The 21,420-nt window shown below is 38.8% G+C and overlaps 3 protein-coding genes across 6 annotated transcripts in view; 1 reads left to right on the top strand and 2 right to left on the bottom strand.

Annotated features, from left to right (window-relative positions):
* Window positions 1-1,403, bottom strand: part of plekhh2 (pleckstrin homology domain containing, family H (with MyTH4 domain) member 2) — a 41,944-nt gene extending 40,541 nt beyond the window's left edge. For all 3 annotated transcript variants that reach the window (XM_055170932.2, XM_055170931.2, XM_055170933.2), the window contains exon 1: window positions 1,157-1,403. The gene's annotated coding sequence lies outside the window, so the exon portion shown is untranslated. The remainder of the gene's footprint in view (window positions 1-1,156) is intronic.
* A 202-nt stretch (window positions 1,404-1,605) lies between these two features.
* thada (THADA armadillo repeat containing) overlaps window positions 1,606-21,420 on the top strand; it is a 125,333-nt gene continuing 105,518 nt past the window's right edge. Inside the window, exons 1-14 of one of the 2 annotated variants that reach the window (XM_055170930.2) lie at window positions 1,606-1,737; window positions 1,890-1,970; window positions 2,052-2,158; window positions 10,395-10,531; window positions 14,513-14,661; window positions 14,738-14,770; window positions 14,855-14,903; window positions 15,026-15,219; window positions 15,307-15,401; window positions 15,483-15,706; window positions 19,322-20,025; window positions 20,146-20,300; window positions 20,393-20,548; window positions 20,643-20,738. In XM_055170930.2, coding sequence (XP_055026905.2) covers window positions 1,898-1,970; window positions 2,052-2,158; window positions 10,395-10,531; window positions 14,513-14,661; window positions 14,738-14,770; window positions 14,855-14,903; window positions 15,026-15,219; window positions 15,307-15,401; window positions 15,483-15,706; window positions 19,322-20,025; window positions 20,146-20,300; window positions 20,393-20,548; window positions 20,643-20,738 — 2,172 coding nt within the window. In that variant the 5' untranslated portion in view covers window positions 1,606-1,737; window positions 1,890-1,897. The remainder of the gene's footprint in view (window positions 1,738-1,889; window positions 1,971-2,051; window positions 2,159-10,394; window positions 10,532-14,512; window positions 14,662-14,737; window positions 14,771-14,854; window positions 14,904-15,025; window positions 15,220-15,306; window positions 15,402-15,482; window positions 15,707-19,321; window positions 20,026-20,145; window positions 20,301-20,392; window positions 20,549-20,642; window positions 20,739-21,420) is intronic. The other variant, XM_055170929.2, reaches the window with a different exon arrangement.
* On the bottom strand, window positions 12,822-14,123 carry LOC129416599 (uncharacterized). Its single transcript, XM_055170935.2, has 2 exons — window positions 13,625-14,123; window positions 12,822-13,225 (listed from the first exon to the last, which is right to left on the bottom strand). The coding sequence occupies exons 1-2, from the start codon at window positions 14,003-14,005 to the stop codon at window positions 12,980-12,982; spliced, it is 627 nt and encodes a 208-aa protein (XP_055026910.2). The 5' UTR covers window positions 14,006-14,123; the 3' UTR covers window positions 12,822-12,979.

Below are 21,420 nucleotides of genomic sequence, written 5' to 3'. Positions count from 1 at the left end.
TGGTTGAAGTGTTTGAGGCCTGGACAAACTGACCACTACTATAAAAACAAACACTTCCAGCCAGCACTGATGCACCATCACACTTTTCCATTGTAAAAACTGTAATTATGAAAAACATGTTACGTGATGTAAATCAGATTTAGAAAAATCTTAAAACTTTCTCTTAAAACTTCTCTTACAACTAGCATTATAAGCTCTCATTATAGAGTAGACACACGGAGAATGCAAACATGTGTTGAGCTTTATTAGTTTGTTTTGGTAAACAAAAGTGAAGGGTTGAGTCACAATCAACATGAATAATTACATCTTACTGCATAACAAATTGTAAGGACCTGTATGCATAACATAGGTTTGCAAAATGTAAGACATTTGGCTATTAATCTGATCATAAATTATTTATTTGAATTGTTTTTATAGTAAAAAACATAATTTATATTTTAATATTTTGAAATTGACACATTTTTTTAATCTTTATGTAGCATGTTTAGGTTTACTTGTGTTTATCTTCCCTAGTTCAACGTCTGGTATAATATCAATGGTTATAATCAATCAATATAAACTATATTGCAATAATATTATTAAAGTGGGCTGGGTTATACAAAATAAACACAGTGTGAATGGAAATTGGACTGAGAGGCTGACCAAAACCCCCATCTGAGCCCACTTTCAGAGGTAAGTTAGTGTCAATTTAAATCTTTTTACCTGCTTTAGTTTATTGCTCCTTTTATAAAATATGTGTAAATAAGTTTAATACTGTTAAAGAGAACAACCTGTATCATCAGGGTTTAATTATGAATTATGTTTAGAGATGTCCAGATTAAACTATAAAAACCGTTAGATATCGTTTAATTCCAATGAATACAACACAATACTAAAAAATTAATAATTGTCAACCTGAAAAGTTCAGTTATATTAAATCAGATATTTAAAAGATCGTTAAATAGATCGAATATTCTTTTTTCATTCATTTTTACAGGGATGCTTCAAACAATATTTACAATGCGTATATTTTTCATAGTATTTATTTCAATACAAAACACTTTCCAATAGACAGAAACGTATATTTTATGGTTTATATAACGTTACATGTTTTATTACTTTAACCAAGAAACCAACTAGCTAGAAGTTTTTGACTAAAGTAAAGAAATATTCTTACCCGGCGATGAATGTTATAAAGCGGTAGATGCTACTGGTTTCACACCATAATAAAAATAATATTTCGCGTTGTCCAATTCGCTGTTACCCAAATGTAATATAAAATCAAGCGCGTGTCCTGCTCAAAGTTTTCACTTCAGCATCTTACGGTCTGTGGAAGTGGGCGGAGTCAGAGGAGTCACTTGCGAGCGTGTAAAAAATCAGGTTTGAACGGTGGTCGACTTCATGCAGATCTGCGCAGACTATTCAGCGTATGACATCAAAGAACTGCGAAATCGATTAGAATGTATCGCTCTCGCGATACTTTGATGTCATTTGCAGATAGACCTGCGCAGCGCCGCTTGACGTTGAGCACATCATGGTGGGGCGGTTTACAGAGACCAATGATGCGGAGTGATTTACGTCGCTGTAAGACCAATCACATTTCGTAAAATTGGTATTCGCCCAATCATCGTTGTGTAGGGCGGGCTTTTAGAGCGACTCCGGAATTGACGTGTTACACGTGTGTATTTGGTTCTGTGAAAGTGTTGCTGTCTACATGTATCGTTTAACGGTTTCGCGGATGCTTGTTTTGTCATAAAGGTACACCAATATATTTTTATATAAGTGTCTTTATAAATATTTGCCCCATTTTTTAAGAACAGTGTGGATTTGTTGAAGTTGAAATAAGTAGCATTAACGTTAGCTAGCCGGTTTACACATAACTCTCAAACTATTGTTGTTATGCTGTTAAGATTACGTCATGGTTGTGAAGAAGAAAGTACCTAAAGTGCAGGCTGTAGTCTTGGATGATGCCAGGTTAAAGAGTCTGATGGGTAAGTTAAGTGTCAGTGTTATTGTCTTATTTTCTATAATACTGTATTTGCCTCTCATATGATGTGATTTCTGTCTGTCAGATGCTCTATCTGTTGTGGGTGATAGTAAATCCACACAGCTTGCTCAGGTTCTCAAAGACAGTCTGTCCTCCTCTGAGCCTGTAGAGCAGATCCAGCTCATCTCTAAGGTTAGTGTATACCTGCATCATATTAGACTGCTCACTACATTCAACCTGATCTTCTGTGTATTACATAAAACATGCTTCCTAATCTTCAATATGTACAACATCAAGTATACCACAATCTTAACTTTTTGATTTGCAAAACCAATTTAAAGATAAGATTTCTTTATTTGTCATTGCATGTCACTAGGGCTGTGCAAAATATCGATACAGCTAACTATCGTGATAGTTAGCTGTATCGATAGTGTATCGGTATTTCGATCTCTACTATCGATATTTTAAAAAACATCAAATTCCTCTGTGTGCGTCAAACGACCTGCTCTGCCGCTGCTGTAGTTGTCACTGTCCAGTTGTCTGCCATATACGGCCATTCGGCCAATGTCTCAGGGAGTGAGAAAATTACAGAAAATTTAAAAACACCTGCAGCTTTCAAAGAGCTGCAGCTGTTCAGCTCTATTTTTTTTTTTTACATTTTTTGATTTCTGCATTGTACCATGATACGTATCGTATCATGAGTCATGACCCATGTATCGTGCGTGATACGTATCGTATCGGGAGGCCCTTGCCAATACCCAGCCCTACATGTCACATACAAGGAAATTAGTGTGTATTTCATGAAATTGTAGTATCTATGCAGAAGCCTTTAGATATAACATTTACCAACATACAATATACATGTCAAATCCTCTCTTGTTCAATTTCCAAAGGACACAAGGACAACTCAAATTTCCACTTAATCACTTTTATTTTTCTTTTGGCTTTGTCAGTTGATTATTTGTCCAGTGAATTAGGCAGTGAATTAGCAGTGAATTAGGTTGTAAACCTTTAAACAGAGAACAAAAGTAAAAGTTTTTAACTAAACATTTCAATTAAATATTCTAATTAAACATTTTAATTAAACATTTCATTTAAACATTTCATTCAAACATTTCAATGAAACATTTTAATCAAATATTTTAACCAAACATTTTACATGAATTTTATGATAAATCAAGTACTTAAACCTTTTACATGGAATAAAACAGTACACTACAAAGTAAATAAACATTTCACAAACCATTGGCGTCTTTGGACTGAACCTACGAGTGAATTTGGAGTGTCTTCTCTCTGAAGTTTGTTTCTCTGAATGACTGAGGAACTCCATGTTTTAACAGGTGCTCCAAATCAGTGACAATGACTAATCACATGACAAGCAGCTGATCTACTGCTGCTGATGCACTCTGGGAAATGTAGTTCTTTAAGTCTCATAGCTGAGATTCTGCTCAACACTTCCCACTTGAGCTCCTGGTTTTTCAAACCCAGAGGTCACACAAGTTCTTTCATACCTCTGCTTGTTCTTCAATGGGAATTAGAATGACAAGACGTCTGACATCTCTGTGGAGAATTGTGGCTGGGATTTTGGTTTGGAGCCTCTTGGTTTTTTCACTATTAGCTCTAATGGGACCTTCTTTGTCGTTCGCCTTTGTGATGTGAACAGGATAGCTGGGAAAAGTTCTCACAAGCACATCTCTTACAATGCCTTTGCTGTCAGCATTAACACCGACCACTCTAGCCAGCTTGTATTGTCCTCTCAAGGCGTTTTGGTCAGCCAGCCAAACCACATCTCCAACTGCAACATTTCGCTCTTTGGTGTGCCATTTGTTCCTTACGAATAGATTTGGTCCAGCCAATTGGCTCCACTTCTTCCAGAAATTGCTTACTTCTGCTTGAATATGTTTAAGTCTTCTGTAAGGGTAGTCATCAAATTGGAAATCCCCAGGGTCTCCCTTTGGATTGGCACGTCCTAAAAGCAGAGAATTTGGGGTGATGTACTCTACACAGTCTTCTCTGCTTTGAGTTCTTGCATCGATGGGTCTCTCATTTGCAAGGTTGGCTGCCATGAAGAGAAAAGTTTGAAATTCTCCCCATGTGAAAACACCATCTCCACCAAGGTTGCTTAATGCCCGCTTTACTACTTTGACAGCTGCCTTTGCTGCACCATTTCTATGGGGAGAGTCTGCAGGGTGAATCTTCCATGACCATTCTGTACCATGCTTGGCAGCTGTGTCTTCAATTTCAGACTTGTTTAGTTGGTTCAGGAATTTATAAAGCTTCTCCAGTGCAGGTCTGGCTCCCACAAAGTTAGTGCCCGGGTCTGACCAGAGTTTCTTGGGGTGTCCTCTCAGTGAGGTGAACCTTTTATAGGCTAGCAAGAATCCTTCAGATGACATGTCACTCACCACTTCAGTATGGATGGCTCTAGAAGCCATGCAGCAGAAAACTATTCCCCATACTCTGAGTCTAGTTCTCTTCTTGACCTCATCTTTCACTTCATAAGGGCCAAAAAGGTCCATAGTGGTGAATTCAAAAGGTGCAGCCGGGCCTGTTCGCTCTAGAGGCAAGTCAGCCATGATTTGTTGGCAGTGTTTTGCTTTGTTTTTCCTGCAAACCACACAGCTGTCAACCACTTTCTTGGCAAGTCTCCGGCCTTTTATTACCCAGGCTTTCTTCCTCATCCGGAGAAGGGTTCCTGCCACTCCCTCGTGGTTTGCTTTGTGGGATTCCTGTGCCAACAGTGTAGATACCCATGCTTCAAATGGTAAAACAGGCACTGCTGTCTTATCTTCATTGAACATCTGAATTCTGCCCCCGCAAACTAGCAGTCCAGAGTTCACATCTTTGTATACTGCCAGTCTGCTAAGAGTTGTGTCTGCAAAAACTGTACCTTCTTGAGCAGCAAGAAAGATGTCTTTGAGTGCATCTTCTTTTTCTTTGACAGTCAGCACAGCTTGCTTGGGTGATCTAACTTCCCACTTTAATTGTTTAGGGGCCCGACACTTCCTCTTCAGCCACTGCTTGGCAGCAAAACAAACCCAGGCAACGACTCTCACCAGTTTGGACAGACTACTGGATCTTCTTACTTCGATGAGATTTTTAACCCATCCAGTGGGCTTCATACCTAGAAGAGGAGTTGGATTTACCACAGGTATTCCCTCTTGAGTTTTACTCTTTGGACTTTCCTGATTACCTTGTGGGTCTTCATTTTTCTGACTGCTTCTGGCTTGAGCTCTAGTTAATGCAACTGTGAATGCCTTTCTCTGGAGCTTGTTGACACTCTCCCTGGCATGAGCTGCAATCTCTCCTGCTGATTTTATAGGCCACTTCTCCACTGGCCACTTCAGGAACTCTGGTCCATTTTGCCATGTAGAATTCTCCCTCAAATCTTCAGGAGCGCCCCCTCTCGTTATGATGTCAGCTATGTTTAAATCTCCACGGATCCACCACCAGTCTTGCACTAGTCCAGCCTTCTGGATTTCACCCACTCTATTTGCAAAGAAGGTTTTGTACCCATAACTGACTCTTTGAATGGCTCCCAAGACTGTTTGACTGTCGAGTAGATGGAACCATCTCTCGATTTTAATTCGAGCATGTTTTTCCACATACTTCCTGATCCTAGATGCGAAAACAGCACCACAGATCTCAGCTTTTACAGCTTCTCCCTTCTGATCCAGGGGTGTCAGCTTGGCTTTCGACTCAACAAATCGAACTTCAGTGCCTTGACTTGTCTCCCATCTTAAGTACATCACAGCTCCATAGGATTTGTCACTTCCATCAGAGAATGTGATGCCCCAAGGTTTTCCTTCCCAGCCAGCTGGTGTGAGGCTCCTGTGGAATTTTACCTGTCCAAGCTGCACATATTCTTCAAAAAGCTGTATGCCTTCTTCTCTGAGGCTTTCTGAGAGAGGTTGGTCCCAAGTTTCTTGGGTTAGTTTCCCACCCCCTCCCTCTTGGAATGCTTTTCTTACAAGAATTGCTCCCTTCTGTTTTGCAGGTGTGACTAAGCCAATTGGGTCGTACAGTCCAGCCACTTGGCTTAAGAGAGCCCTCCTAGTCAGTGGCTTAGGTGTCTCAGTTCTTACCTCCTCCTTAAGAAGATCTTTTCCAACTCTCATCTTCTTTTTCCTTTTGGAAAAGTTAACATAGGTTAACATGTAGAGCTTGTCTTCATCCATTTGGTAGCCGATACCCAAGGCTTTATTGTCTTCACCTCTCATTTGATTTGGAAGAATTAAAGTTTTACTTTGTGTTCCTGTTAGACCCTCCTCCGTCTCCATTTCTTGCCTCCCACTTTGCCCTGACCGGACCCATGGTTTGAGGAAGAAACCTCCAGCCTTCAAGATCTCTTCCACATTTGCTGTAATGTTGTCAAGTTTATTTAGGTCATTATGGGAGGTTAAGAGGTCATCTACATAGCTGTCCTCTTCAATGACTCTGCGCTCATCTTCTAAGTGAAGAAAGTTGGGCAGGCGTGCCGTTTCCCTCATAGCCAACTGAGCAATGCAACCAGCAGGTCTGTCCCCAATATTGACTCTGGTAATTGCATATTCACCTATCTCTTCATCTGGGCTGTCCCTCCAGAGGAACCTATGAAGATGCATCTCACGCTCCTCCAGCCATACAGAGTTGTACATTTTTTTAATGTCTCCTAGAGATGCATACATCCCTTCTCTGAACCTCAGCAAGACAGCTCTGATAGGGTTGAGAACGTCTGGTCCCTTCAAAAGAAGATCATTCATACTCACGCCTTTGTATTTCTGGCTACTATTCCATACAATACGAATTGGTGTGGTCACTGAATGAGGGTTTGGTGCCACCAGGTGGCTTACGTACCACACTGGTCCGTTCCATTCATCCATAATTTTGTTGGTGAGTTTTATGGCTGCGCCTCTTTCAATCATTTCATGTATCTGATTAGTATATGCAACTTTCCAGTCTAGCTCTCTGCTTAGTTGCTTTTCCATCTTTAAGAAACAAGCTTGGACTGCACCTTTGTTGTTTGGGAGAGAGGCTGGATCTACCGTCCAAGGATACTTTGCATCCCAATGTGGCGCTGATGTGTGAGCATCCCCCTTCTTGTAGGTAAGACCTCCTTTAATGATCTCCAGTTCCCTCTCCTCTGCCAGGGTCATTTCTTTTCCTCCAGGTGGACAGTTTCCACAACGGCATCCTCCACATCTTGGCTCACATGCAGCTCCGATGCTATCCCAGTGCCACCACTCTAGGAACTTACGGTTACTGACAGCTGTAAATTTGGTCTGAGCTTCATCTTTTCGCTGTGGCTGGGCTGTATCAATTGTTGGACTTTTGATTTCTTGATATTTGACAGCTGCTGTCCTCATGGAGCGAGCAAAGTGTGTTCTGGACTCATATGCTGCTACCTCCACTTCTTCAAATAAGTCGGGATGTGCTCCACCCACTGTCTTACCCAATGGTCCCTCCCACAAGACGAGGTCTCCAATGATTTTTACTCTCTGTGGAGCGAGTCTTCCCTCTCGGTGGCTAATGAGAAGTTCAACCTCTTCTGGCCTTTCCAATTCTTTCAGTTTGACTTCTGGGAAGAATTTTCTCAATTTTTCAGGTTCAATTACTTGATGCACTCTGGCGATTTCATCCAAGCCGTAGCAGACCATTTCATGAGCTCTCTCGGTTCCTTTTGGTGTTTTGACTCTGACTTTGAGGAGATACCTTTGTGTGTTCACTTCCATAGCCATACCACCAACTCCATGCACAACTAAAGTTATCTTCTCATGTCGTAACCTTAGTCTTTCAGCAGCCTTATGGGTGATGTAGTTTGTATCTGAAGCAAGGTCAATTAAAGTCCCAATCTTCTGCCCTGCGTTTGCAGTGACTTGCATCAACATCATTATAACTGGAAGTTCAGAGAGCCCATTTCTCTGCAGTAGCTCAGACTGGCCTGAAGCATCAAGTGTCACTGCAGTTTTGTTGGTGTTGGTGAAAGCCTTTCTGCATCGATCTGCCATTTCTGGAGAAAGTTCAGACAAGATCTCCTCTTGTTCCTCGGTTAGTTTGCCTTCACCTTTGACGTCTTTTCCAATCCTTCTCTCTTCCCCTCTTTTGAATTCTCCCTTTGGGCAGAGGAAAAAATGGTGGTCTGGGGCACCACCTTCCCTTTTACAGTCCTTATTTCTGCATAGGAATGTGTCTCTGCAGTATCCATCTTCATCATGGCATCCAAGACATTTTCTGCATGCTCCCAGCTTTCTTAATACAGCTTTCTTCTCAGGTAGTTTAAGTCTTTTGAACTTTTTACAGAAGAAGATTTTGTTGTTGTGCCCTCTCTCACCACAGACACCACATCCTTCATCAAACTCTTCTTTCTTTGTGGTTTTTGTTGAGGCGATTTTTCGGTCATACTTTTTGTCTAAACGATCTGATTTCTCCACCTTCTCCACAGTTCTGAGCTGTTCTAGTCTCTCCAGTATTTCTTCTTGACTTTTCAAGAACTTCAAAAGCATGGCAAAGTGGTTGTCTGATGTGACATTGTTCCTGGGTTCAACCATGAACATCACCCAGTCTCGTTTAATAAAGTCAGGCAACTTGCTTTCAATGGTTTTTATTACCAGTGGGTTATTTATGGCTCCAGAGTTTCCTAACTCTGTAAGATCTGCTAGGGCCTTCTCCACTGACTGTATGAGGTCAATGACCTTTCTTGGATGGTTCCCTTTCACATGTGGCATCTTCTCTAGCTCTTCAAGGATTTCCACTGTGATGGTTGACTTGTTGCCATATCTGTTCTCCAAGACTCTGAACATGTCTTTGGCAGTGGTGTAGGTTGAAAGTCTGAGGTCCCTTGAGATTCTGTCATCCACACTTTCCAAGAGTTGAATTTTCTTAACTTCAGTTGATCCAGATGGCTCTCCCTGCTTTTGCAGGCTCTCCCAGTCTTTCCTCCATCTGTGATATTCTCTCTTGCTTCCATTGAAAATAGGTAGAGAGGTTGGCTTTATTCTTACTAATGGAGTGGATGTTGCCAGTTGGGATTGTACTGGTCCTGTGCTTTGCTCATTGATCGTCCGTGCAGTGACAAATTCAGCTCTCCTTACCTCAAGCCTGTAGTAGGATGCTCTTATGTCCTTGACTCTTCCATCTAATTCATCCTTTAACTCTTTAGGGATCCATCTCTCCCATGTTGACATTGCTGAGATTGCCTCTTTTATTCTCTTGTCCAAGAGACTGAGGTGCACTTCATAGCCCTCCAAATTGGCACTTTCCACAGCCACATCAGCCGCTTCATCATTGCATTTCTCTGCTTCCGAGATTGCCACCAGAAGTTCACTCTCTCCATACCTTGACCACAGGTTTGTTTGAACAATGGTTCTTATTTCCGCCAACTTTGTTTCACCTTCCTTTACAGATCTATCAATGTCGGCTTCTTGCTGTTCATTAAGACTTGCTTCCTTATTTTCAGTCTTAATGTCTGCCTCCAGTCCAATTCTGTAGTCATCATTGGCATCAAGCATCTTCCTGAAACAATCTGAAAGCTTAGTGTATTCCTCCTTTAACTCCACTTGAAGCATTTTGCTTGCTTCTCTTGAAATGAAGTTGGCTTGTCTGGTGAAGCTGCTTTTTGCAGTGGTCCTCTCCTTTTTGAGCTGCTGGACCGTCATCCCCAGGACATCTTCTGCCATCTTGATTTCCTCTACGTCAACAGCTTATTGCTGGATCTGAAGCCGTTTATCCTCAGGCCAGGCTGCTTCGCGTGGTTTACAACTGTCAAATCCTCTCTTGTTTAATTTCCAAAGGACACAAGGACAACTCAAATTTCCACTTAATCACTTTTATTTTTCTTTTGGCTTTGTCAGTTGATTATTTGTCCAGTGAATTAGGCAGTGAATTAGCAGTGAATTAGGTTGTAAACCTTTAAACAGAGAACAAAAGTAAAAGTTTTTAACTAAACATTTCAATTAAATATTCTAATTAAACATTTTAATTAAACATTTCATTTAAACATTTCATTCAAACATTTCAATGAAACATTTTAATCAAATATTTTAACCAAACATTTTACATGAATTTTATGATAAATCAAGTACTTAAACCTTTTACATGGAATAAAACAGTACACTACAAAGTAAATAAACATTTCACAAACCATTGGCGTCTTTGGACTGAACCTACGAGTGAATTTGGAGTGTCTTCTCTCTGAAGTTTGTTTCTCTGAATGACTGAGGAACTCCATGTTTTAACAGGTGCTCCAAATCAGTGACAATGACTAATCACATGACAAGCAGCTGATCTACTGCTGCTGATGCACTCTGGGAAATGTAGTTCTTTAAGTCTCATAGCTGAGATTCTGCTCAACAATACAACAAAAATAGAAAGTCTGTTCATTAAACCTTCAAATGTTCTTGAAGTATTGCTTATATATGATATTGAAAATAGTTTTTGTTAATGTGTGCAGGCAGGATCCATGCTGGAGCAGTTGGGAGAGGGTGATGAGTCTCCTTCAGGTCCTTTACTGCAAGCTTGCTTGAACACACTGACGTTCTTATACATCACACTGCCAGTCAAGAATCCACTGAAGAGAGCCGTAGCAAGGTTTGAAACATCAACATTAATTCATCATGTGTTATCAGTGATATTGTGAATCAGTTCCCACTTTTTATGTGATGGGTCTTGTTGTCCCGGTTGATAAAGAAATAATTGGGTAAAGTTGACACACATTTTATTCTAGTAAATATATATCAAGGTGGATTCAAAACCAACATTAAAAACACTTCTAATAAAAACACATTTGTGTTATTCAACTTATAACCCAAAAACTTTAATTTACTATGTTGTAACTGTTAAAACCAGTTTCTCATACATCTGTTTAATAAGGGTTGAAGAGAAACTTTTCAGGACAATAAATAGTACTATTTTAGACTCTTTCAAATACTTAAAAACAAAAAAACAAACATGTATTATGTTGTTGGAATTGTAGTTTTACCACAAACAAACAACAAAGAAAGGACACTGCAAAATAAAGACATGACACAATGATTCGCTTTTTAAGTAATTATATTTATTTATAAATATAGCGCCAGATATTTATATATTAGTTTAAAGCTATATTATAAAGTGTATAATTAATATATTATTAATATATAATAAATAGCATAATATATAAATAATATAAAGTATTTCTATTATAAATGTGTATATTATAAAGATTATATAATGTTAGGTTTTTATATTAGTACATAATTAATATTTTATTAATATATAATATATTAGTGTAGTAATAGTATTTTTATATATATTTATATATTTTATATCTATTTATATATTAGCTTTAATATTAGCTTTATATATTAGTTTTAATATTAGCTTTATATATTAGTATATAATTACAATATTATTAATATATAATCTATTAGTGTAATAATAGTATTATTAATATACAATACACTATAGAGTATCTATATTATAAATATATATTATAAAGCTATAATATTTATTTTAAATATATTTATATATTAGCTTTGTATATTAGCTTTCTATTTAGTATAAAGCTATATTATAATGTGTATAATTAATATTGTAGTAATAAATAATTATTAGTATAATTAATAAAATATATGAAGTATTTATATTATAAATATAAAGATATATAATATTAGTTTTATATATATTTACATATTTCTTTTAATATAGCTTTAATATTAGTTTTATATATTAGAATATAATTGTAATATTATTAATATATATAGTATAGTAATAGTATAATCAATATATAATTCATTATAAAGCATCTATATTATAAATGTTTATTATAAAACTATAATATTAGTATTCATATATTAGCTTTGTTTTTTAGCTTTAATATAGGTTTAATATTAGCTTTCTATTTAGTATCGAAATTATGAAGTGTAAAATTAATGTAGTAATATATTACTATAAGTAATAGTATACTTAAGATATATTATATATTGTAAATAATATATCTATTCTATATCTATAGTAATATTAAATATTTCAGAGGAAAGTGCTGCTGATGAAATGAGCAGTGTTGGAGTTTAGCTGTCAACTGCTTGTAAAGCTGATCTGGAGACAGCAGAGGTAACTGGATCTAAAACTCAAGGTAAAACTGTGAAATCTCAAAAACATGAAGGCAGAGGAACCGGAAACCGAGAAGACAAAGCACAGCAACGCTACAGCCATGAACGACAGGACCTGCAAACCAGTCAATAAAACAACACAAGAGATGAACAAGACTTCCCAACGATGATGACAGCCGCAGACCACCAGCCGAAAACAACCTGCAAAGGATAAAACCTAAACCCGAAACATCCTGCAGACCACCAGCCGAAACAACCTGCAAAAGACAAAATGTGAACCCGAAACAACCTGCTGACCACCAGCCGAAACAACCTGCAAAAGACAAAATGTGAACCCGAAACAACCTGCTGACCACCAGCCGAAACAACCTGCAAAGGACAAAACCTGAACCCGAAACAACATGCAGACCACCAGCCGAAATAACCTGCAAAAGACTAAATGTGAACCCAAAACAACCTGCTGACCACCAGCCGAAACAACCTGCAAAAGACAAAATGTGAACCCGAAACAACCTGCAGACCACCAGCCGAAACAACCTGCAAAGAAAAAAACCTAAACCCGAAACAACATGCAAAAGACAAAACCTGAACCCGAAACATCCTGCAGACCACCAGCCGAAACAACCTGCAAAGGACAAAACCTAAACCCGAAAACAACCTGCAACAATCAAGAAACCAGAAACACAAGGACCAGAAACACAAGACTCTCAAAAAGCCATGACATGAAACACAACATAGATTAACAAGACCAGGATCACAAACTCATTAAAATGGAACCATACCTGATGTAAAGTGCAATGAAATCTATAGTAATAAATTTTACACAATTATCAAAAAATAATGAAAAACATTGCTGAAATCCTTATACTTATGCTACGTATTTACAATATTTACAGCAGTATTTTTAGGTGTGACTGATCTGTGTGTTTATAAATCACACATTGATTCAGTACCTCTTGGGAGAAGGCTCTCCACTGATGTCCACTTTGATGCGAGGAGGAGCAGCTCCTGGTGTGGAGAAGATCTCTCTGATGCGGATGGATCCATCAGCCTGCTCTTCCTCACAAAAGCTGGGACGGTTGAGTGCTTCCCACAGGCGCTGCTTGATCCTCAGACCCAGATCCAGGCTGTAGGGACGAAGCCGACCAGAGGGCAACCGTAGGAGGGGATCCACCGTGGAGTGATAGATCTCCTAAAAAGTAAGGGAGGGAAACGATAAATTGTGTGAATTGCTTGCTATGCTTCTCAGTGAATTATGGTGAAAGACGGCTACATCCAAAACCAGAGGGTGCTTTTATACAGAAACTCAATATGCACCACAGAAGAAATACCATTTACAAACGCAGCTTCTCTTTAAAACTTTGAGGTATTTTTATGATGATAAAGAATATTTATAATGATTATGTTTGACGAGTGCTGCTTTTTCAAATGCATGTTATAAACGACTTAAAGAGTGATTTTAGATTGATAAGGACTCATCCAAGAGCCGGAGTACACAAAATAGCTGTGCATAACATCACCTTTTGCATTTCAGTATCAATACCGGACAAGCTTTATTTGTGTTTATTGCTATTTATTGTTACACTCTTACCTGAAAGTCCTCCACGGTGCGGCCGTTGATGTAGAGAGGTTCCTCTGGTGCCGGGTCCACGGATGGTGCTGAGACCGGAGGCCTGAAAAGTGCTGGACAAAGGTCAGGAATAACAGCGGTGTTGTGCATGTACCTGTCCTCCAGCGTCTGGTGGTCCTCCTGCAGCTCAGCATCTCTCTTCCTCTTCTTCGGTGGCTGAACGGCTCTGGAGATGCAGCTGTAGGTGTGGTCCAACCCGGTCACATCCGCCATCACTGGGAGGTCCGCTACCTTCGACACCTTCAACCTGGAAACACTCAACTGGCCTACACAATCATCCAAAAATTTTGAACGAACTCGTGTCCTTCGGAGGCCATACTCACATGTGAAGGTCGTCATCATGAAGATATCAACAAGATTCAGAAGCAGCAGAAAATCTTTTGAGAAATCTGTTTGTGTGTATCAAGATTGAGTAAAAATTTTGTTTTGAATTTGGTTTCTACAACTGATGTCACAGGTATGACATAAAACAGAAATCAACCAATCACGTGGCTCCTTGGAATGCTCTGTTAATTTCAAATATACGCTGAGTTCCACTGATGTAATGTAGAGTCTTTAAATGTAAACAACACTGTCAATATTCAATTAGAGCTGTCATTGTACTACTTTATCTTTTATTACTTGTACATTAGTGAATATTTACAAGAGATTTCTATTTTAAAAAAAAAAATTCTGTTTCAGTTGCACATTTATTTATTAAATAAACATGTCTTATAATATATAAATAAAAATTAAAATAAAATATTAAAAACATTTCAATATATAAAAACAGTTATTTATAATTGTTTTATTTATAAATTATTTATACATTTGTATAATTTATAATCTCATTTTTCTTCTTCACAATAGTGCAATAGCTAGCAGTCCAGATTGGCTACAGGAGCAGACAGTTGGGTGTCTATCTGAGTGCCTGTCTGCGTCGCTCTGCTCCGTGAGCACAGATCAATATCCTCACCTGACGGATTGCATCACTTCCTGTCTGGATCGCTTTCTCATTGGTATGTTAGTGCTGTTATTATAAATAATTATTCGATTGTGTCAGTATAACAAATTTTAAAATGTTCTGTTTTGCAGGTGAGAAATGCATTCATCGTTTGCTAACAGAAGGTTTGTATCAAATCAAAAACACATTTAATGGCATAAATTTGATTGTCTTGCACGTCATTTCTGAACCACTGATTTTTTTTATAGTTCTCCAGTTCCTTCAGCGAGTCTTGAATTATTATGTTGAGCAGAACAGGTAAACTCTTCATTGTTATGTAAGGTGCCGTAAAAATGGGATTCACAGTGTTGCGTACCTATATCACCAATTGTGAAACATCTCGTCCATTCATTTTAACTCATATTTTATTTGGTCTTCAGTGGTCTTGCTGGTCGTCACGTGGCTCAGGCTCAGTTGATGCAGTCCTGTCTGGCAGCGGTGAAGACCTCCATGCTTGTGGTCCAGAGATCTCAGGAGCCCATTAGTGCAGCACTGCTTTCAGCTTCAAACCATTGCGATCTACAGCAAGCACTCTGTGGATTACTGAGATGCTACTCATCTATACTGACTGATGGTAAGCCGGAGAATGCTATGTGTAATGCATGTATTAATGAACATCATAGCTTCTGTTTCATCTTTCTCATTTTTTCCTAAAATCCAGAGGAATTTGTTCAGGCAGTTCAGAGCACTGCAGGGATGGCTGTTGTCCTGCTCATTAGATCTGTTATGGGAAATGGAGATGATGTACCTGTCACAGTAAGTGAGCTTACTTTTCAGTTTACTGTTTAGTACAATAGCAGATTTTACATGAACCCATATGATCGTATGTGTTTTCAGGTTGCAGGTCTCCTGCAGGGTAAAGATGAGGAGAACGACACTGCACCCTTGTGGTTGAGTCAGAGCTGTGCGGCGCTGTATGAGAAGAGCAGACCTGCAGCTGTGGCTCTGTATCTGAGTCATGGAGCTCTGGCCATGATCAGCTGGAAAGGAAAAACTCTCGGTCCACAGGCGGAGAAACTGCTGCTACTTATACCTGAAATGCTTCTGTCTTTGGATGCAAGGTACTGTGGCGTACATATTTATATTTAGGATGTTATATTACTGTAAACAAAACACAAATCACTGATAAAATATAAGCAGTATTGCATTTAGATCTCCTCTATCAAGCCCTGTTTTAAAGTTGTCCAATGGATTAAAGTTCAAGGCAAACTTAAGGAAAATCTTGAGAATCAGCATTTCTCTTCTGACAAAACATTTTTAGACACATATTTCAGGCCAGAACCATGATATAATCATCCTGATTTACTATCCTAAATATCAAACATGTTTGAAATTATTGGGGCAGCCCTGATTTGCTTGCGAGTGTTAGATTTGATCTGTAAACATCACACATTACATGATAATCTGAGCCAAACATCAGACCCAGTCCAGTTCCTGGACACAATTTTCTCTCAGATTCTCAAGAGGGATAAATTTGGGTTGAAAATCTTGTAGTGTGAGCCCGGCTTTGCAGTGCGTTTAAAGGAGCATTTCACCCGTGGAAACATTAATCTTTATTAAAAGTGGATTATATTTGTAGTTGAAATGTAACATAATTTTCGAATTTGGTGCCTATTTGACAGAGAAAATGAGTGTTTGTAGTCTCACCCCCTCTACAAAGATATAGGACTTCCTTCTTTCAATGATGCAAAATGATGATTTTTACATCATTGAAAGAAGGAAGTGCAACACTGAAATCCATATTTCTCCTGTCTCAGGGGAAACAGAGGGAATGATGCACGACCATTCAAAAACATGACTGGGGTTCTAACTATACATGACTTAATGCAAATGGGTGAAGTGTCCCTTTAAGCAATATTGAGCAATTTTATCAGTGTGTTTGTGTTCCTTGGGATTTGAACTTTTTTTTTTTATTTAATCCCCGTCATTGACAAACAAACATACACCGCACTTGAGCGTGTTTGTGACCACTACCAGTCACTGACAACAAGCACACATACATAGCCTATCCCGCACGTTTGTGAGCCATCATTGACATGTACATTAACCCTCCGTGCGCTGGTTGCAGGGTTCCCACGGGTCCTTGAAAGTTTGTGAATCTGGGGTAAAAAGTTCAAGGCCCTGGGAAGTTTTTGAAAATATACATACATAGATACAGATGATTGAAAGTGCATGAATCTATTTAATGCAGGAAGTTTTCTGGAAAAAAAATCCATATTATTCCCTGTGTAGTGTAGGATAATATCATAAAAATTCTAGACTTTTTAAGCACACGTTCTTAACTGTTCGCTTTAAATGCTTATATCTTCTGTATGCGAATGTTGACTCATACCAAAATGCTTTTTTGCATAGTTGTGTTTGACACATGAAAACGTCTCGCGTTACGTATGTAACTGTTGTTCCCTGTGAAGGGAACGAGACGCTGTGTCTCTCGCCATACTTCCTGCGTCCCTGTAACGCCATCTTTGGCAATATGTCAGATAGTGATATACTTCCTGGCTCCCACGTCACCCTGTCTTTGTCGTTAAGCCTCACCATTGGTTGAATTTGATATACACATTCAGACGCACTTACCCCTGGAGGCGTCCTCAAAATGTCACCACAGTGATGCAGCACGAGTTCCCTCGAAAGGGAACTGTAACAATATGGGCCCTATTTTAACGATCTAAGCGCATTGTCTAAAGCTCACAGCGCAACGTCTAAATGGGCGTGTCCGAATCCACTTTTGCTAATTTAACGACGGGAAAAATCGTTTTTGCGCCGAGCGCATGGTCGAAAAGGTAGGTCCTATTGTAATGGGAGTATTTTGGGCGTAACGTGCAGTAAACCAATGAGAGTCACAGCTCTCATTCCCTTTAAAAGCAAGTTGCGCTGGCGCTATGTCTAATCCCTATTTAGATGACGGACTTTGTAAACTGAAAAACTAAGTGGAGGAAGAAGATCCCCAGTTTAAGATTAATGTTAAATAATTGTGTTGTTTTTCCCTTATATTGAAATTGTTATTTTTTTATTAAAACCTTTAAAACCGGTTTTCTTTTAGTCATGGAAGTAAAAAGCAGGCTTGTAATTGCTTTAAATGTATGGCTATCCAATATCATCAAAAAATAATTTACAAGTATGTAAGATAAGGTTTGTACTCTAAAAATACTTTATTTGTAACAAACAGGAGATAAAGAAATTACAAACGGCTCTCCTCACGTTTCAGCACTTTGGACAGCGGTTTTTTTTAGCAAAGAGTTTTTTTTAAGCATTACTTACAAATGTTTCTCATCTCGCCATATCCACAGGTACATCATATACAATAAATCCGTGAGGTAGCATTAAAAAAAAAACATTTAAAAACAGATGCATTTGTTCAAAGCAAAGCATTTATTTACTTATCAGGCTGCAGGTAAAGCAGCTCTTTGCGCCTTCTAACGTCTCATAATCAGTCCTCCTTTATAAATATGTCCAAGAGACTCAATAATAATCTCTTAAATTCAATCCTTTAATCTTTCATATTTAAAAGCATTTTTGTGCTGCTGCGCTTTTATGTACTTTGTGATAAGCAAACCCGCGTTGTCCTCCCGTTTATAGGCGCATATTATTACTAATGCGCTCTTTAAATAACATAAAACATATTGCGCCATTGACTTTAGACTTTAGACCAGGTTTTTGTTGGTCAATGGCGTAGTCTATTTTAGTTGCCTCAAAATAGCAACGCGCCAACAATGCGCCTGAACACACCTCGTTTTTCAGACCAGAACGCCCATGGGCGCCAAGGGGGCGCAAATGCATTTGCTATTTAAACCACGCGGCGCTAAACGTGAAAATTAGGGTGGAAACTAGCGAAAGACACTTGCGTCGCGCATTGCGCTGCATTGCGGCGGGTGTAAGATAGAGCCCTATATCTTAAAAGGTAACACGATGTAACATTGCTCTCACTTGAAATGTGTCGCCACATTTAGTCCTTGAATTTGAGGGGGATTTGCACCTGGAAAGTCCTTGAAAGGTCATTGAATTTGAAATTAACTAAGGTGTGGGAACCCTGTGTTTGCTTTGACCATTTTAAAAGATAGAGTACAAACCATTTGATATTTGAGATTAAATAAAACTTACCGCTGAGTTAAGTAGATCTCACTTGACTTTGTCGTCTATGTGACACGCAACAGTCAGCACATGACAAATTCTCTTGTTATGTTTAATATAAAGTTTACATTGCGTTGTAAAAATGATGAAATTATTTTCATACGTGCTAAATTCATAATGAGAACGTATTAACAAAAGTTTTTTTATTCTGCTATAATATATAACACTATATACAATAATATATGTTGTTTTATATACGAACTATAATTCTATCTTGACTTGCATCTGACTATCTGGTTCATGTGGGTCAAGACTCATTGGTTTGGTGTATTCATTTTTATTGTAAGCCTTTAAAAAGTAATTATTTTGTAATATTTACAGCTTGAATTCTCTAATATATTTTTTAAAACATTAAAAATAATTCTGCAGATTTTTCCAAAAAAATTCCATAAAAAAGGAAAAAGAGCAAAAAGATTTGGTCTGGCCCTGCCCATAACCTTTGCTCTACCAATTGATCTACATGAACACTTTTATAAACCTGAATGTACTTCAAATTAATGAGTTGATCCAACTAAATTTCCTTTAACCCATTGTTCGCTTTCTCTTAGAGTGAAGGAGTCAAGCACGGTAATGGTAGTGGCTCGTGTTTTAACTCTTTGGAGCGGTGCTGCGGTCGATTGTGTCCAGGCAGACACGTGTTCCCCTCTCCTTCGCCTGTCTCTCGTCGGGGGTTCTCCTCTAATCACACGCCTCCACCACCACGTCTACTCACACTGGGAGCACCCGCTAGACGGGGTACGTCACCAGACTCGCTCCCTGTTCCAGAACCTGCTACTGATCCACCAGAATTGCACCGAGCACAGGTCCGATCCCACTGCCGACCCCTACATTGCTCAACTTACCCGGGATCTTCTAGCTTTGGAGTGGCATATGAAAGGGAAGTACGGCACCCTGGCCTGTCTGGTGGAGCATTTAGGAGCAGAGCATCTTTTAAGGCTTGATGGTGGTCTTTCATCCAGGCTGCTGGGTTTGATGGGAGATCAGACTTTGGCACCGTACGCCAGCGATCTGCTGGAGAAGCTATTTGTGAGTCATAAAGCCCAGCTTTGCGCCCAGTTTAAAGATGATCATGCCTGGATGGAAAGATGGCACGAGGCGTGGGTGACGCCACTCTTGCAGGTACTGTGTGCAGCCCGGCTGGATCAGACAACGTATATATTGGACTACTTTCTACCCAAGCTGTTGCGCTGCAACCCATCTAGTCTTAGTCATATGGTGCAGGCCCTGCAGGAGATGCCATCCAGTACAGAAGGTAAGATAGTCATTAAGATTACTCATACAAAGCATATTTACTGTATCGAATTGAGAGGAATTGAACTTGAAGGTTTTGTATGGAATTGAATGTTTAAGTGTCCGTGTGTTTGTTTCTCAGGAGCGTCTGGTAGCAGAGGTGCGTTGGGCGCTTTGATGACCTGTCTGCGTGCCGCCAGAGCTCAAGGTGTTCTCAAGTCTCTAGACGAGGAATTATGGGATGGCCTGGTGCCCCTCCCGCTAATGCGACAGGCGCTGGTGCACAAACACGATCAGGTGAAAAAATGGCTGCAGGCACCACTAACACTTTCTGTTTATACTTCAGTCTAATTTTCCTCTACTTGGTTTGGTGTGATTCGTGAAATCAGGTGCGAATGGACGCGCTCGGTTTGGTTTGCGAGAGCCATCGCAGCACAGAAACTCTTTCTAAACAGGAAATGGAGCTGATCCGACACTTCCTGCCCTTTAATCTGAACAGCCAATCACCTGGAGTTAGGCAACAGACGATCAGCCTATTTAAGAAGGTTGTAAATCAAACATTATTACTGATTTGGGATTTTAAAAACTCAGCCATGTGAATGTGATCTGATTGGCTCCTGTATGTTTTGATGTTGTCAGCTCTTGTGTCGGGTGAAGGACAGTGCTCAGCTAATGCACAAGAAACTTGATCAGCATCCAAATGACAAAGATCAAGAAATCCTCCACATGTACCAGGTATTATTGCTTTACATTTTTATATTAGGATATTTTTCAAATTTGTTTACATCGTAATGATTGGGTTAAATATTGCTAAATAGATTCTTATCTATATGGCCTTTCCATTAACCGATGTTATGCAATGAAATGGTTATTTTGTCATTTTTTTAAAACCATGGTGACTGGTGTGTTTGACTTCATACGGTGCTGCGCATACCGTATGAAGTCATAAAAATACCACAAGAGTGACTTGAAAGTAGGCCTGTCATGGTAGCTACTTTTCATAGGTCGGTTAATTTCCTCAGAAATAATGTCAATAGTATTTTCTTTTTAAGACCATTTTACTGTATGTCACTGATTAGATATGACAATAAATAGCATAATAATGCATCCTTTTTAAGAACACAACTTTTTAAAGAATTAATAATTTTTATATAAGAATAAAAACTTTTTCATTTTTAAAAGTATTAAGATAAAAAATATTAAATATTAATATTAAATTAGAATCTAAGAAAAATAATATTATAAATATTTAAAGCATAAATAAATTTTAGTGCTGTTTTTCCATTGGGCGCATTTTCAATCTGCTCAATTTAAATGGTGATGGAAACGCAGCTACTCACTACGCTGTTGCAACTTTATATTTTCTTTACTAAATATAAAAATAGGAATCTGGTTTATGTGTGCCTGTGTTTCACCA

This window comes from Misgurnus anguillicaudatus, chromosome 11 (assembly GCF_027580225.2).
Source record: "Misgurnus anguillicaudatus chromosome 11, ASM2758022v2, whole genome shotgun sequence".
NCBI classification, from domain to species: Eukaryota; Metazoa; Chordata; class Actinopteri; order Cypriniformes; family Cobitidae; genus Misgurnus; species Misgurnus anguillicaudatus.
The sequence above is the reverse complement of the archived record's forward strand: the minus strand, read 5'-3'. Positions and strand labels throughout refer to the sequence as shown.

Bases quoted from the DNA above. Each gene is read 5' to 3' on its own strand.
- LOC129416599 (XM_055170935.2), bottom strand. From the start codon at position 14,005: ATGATGACGACCTTCACATGTGAGTATGGCCTCCGAAGGACACGAGTT. The intron at 13,226-13,624 runs GTAAGAGTGTAA...CTTACTTTTTAG, and splicing joins GCACCGTGGAGGACTTTCAG to GAGATCTATCACTCCACGGT.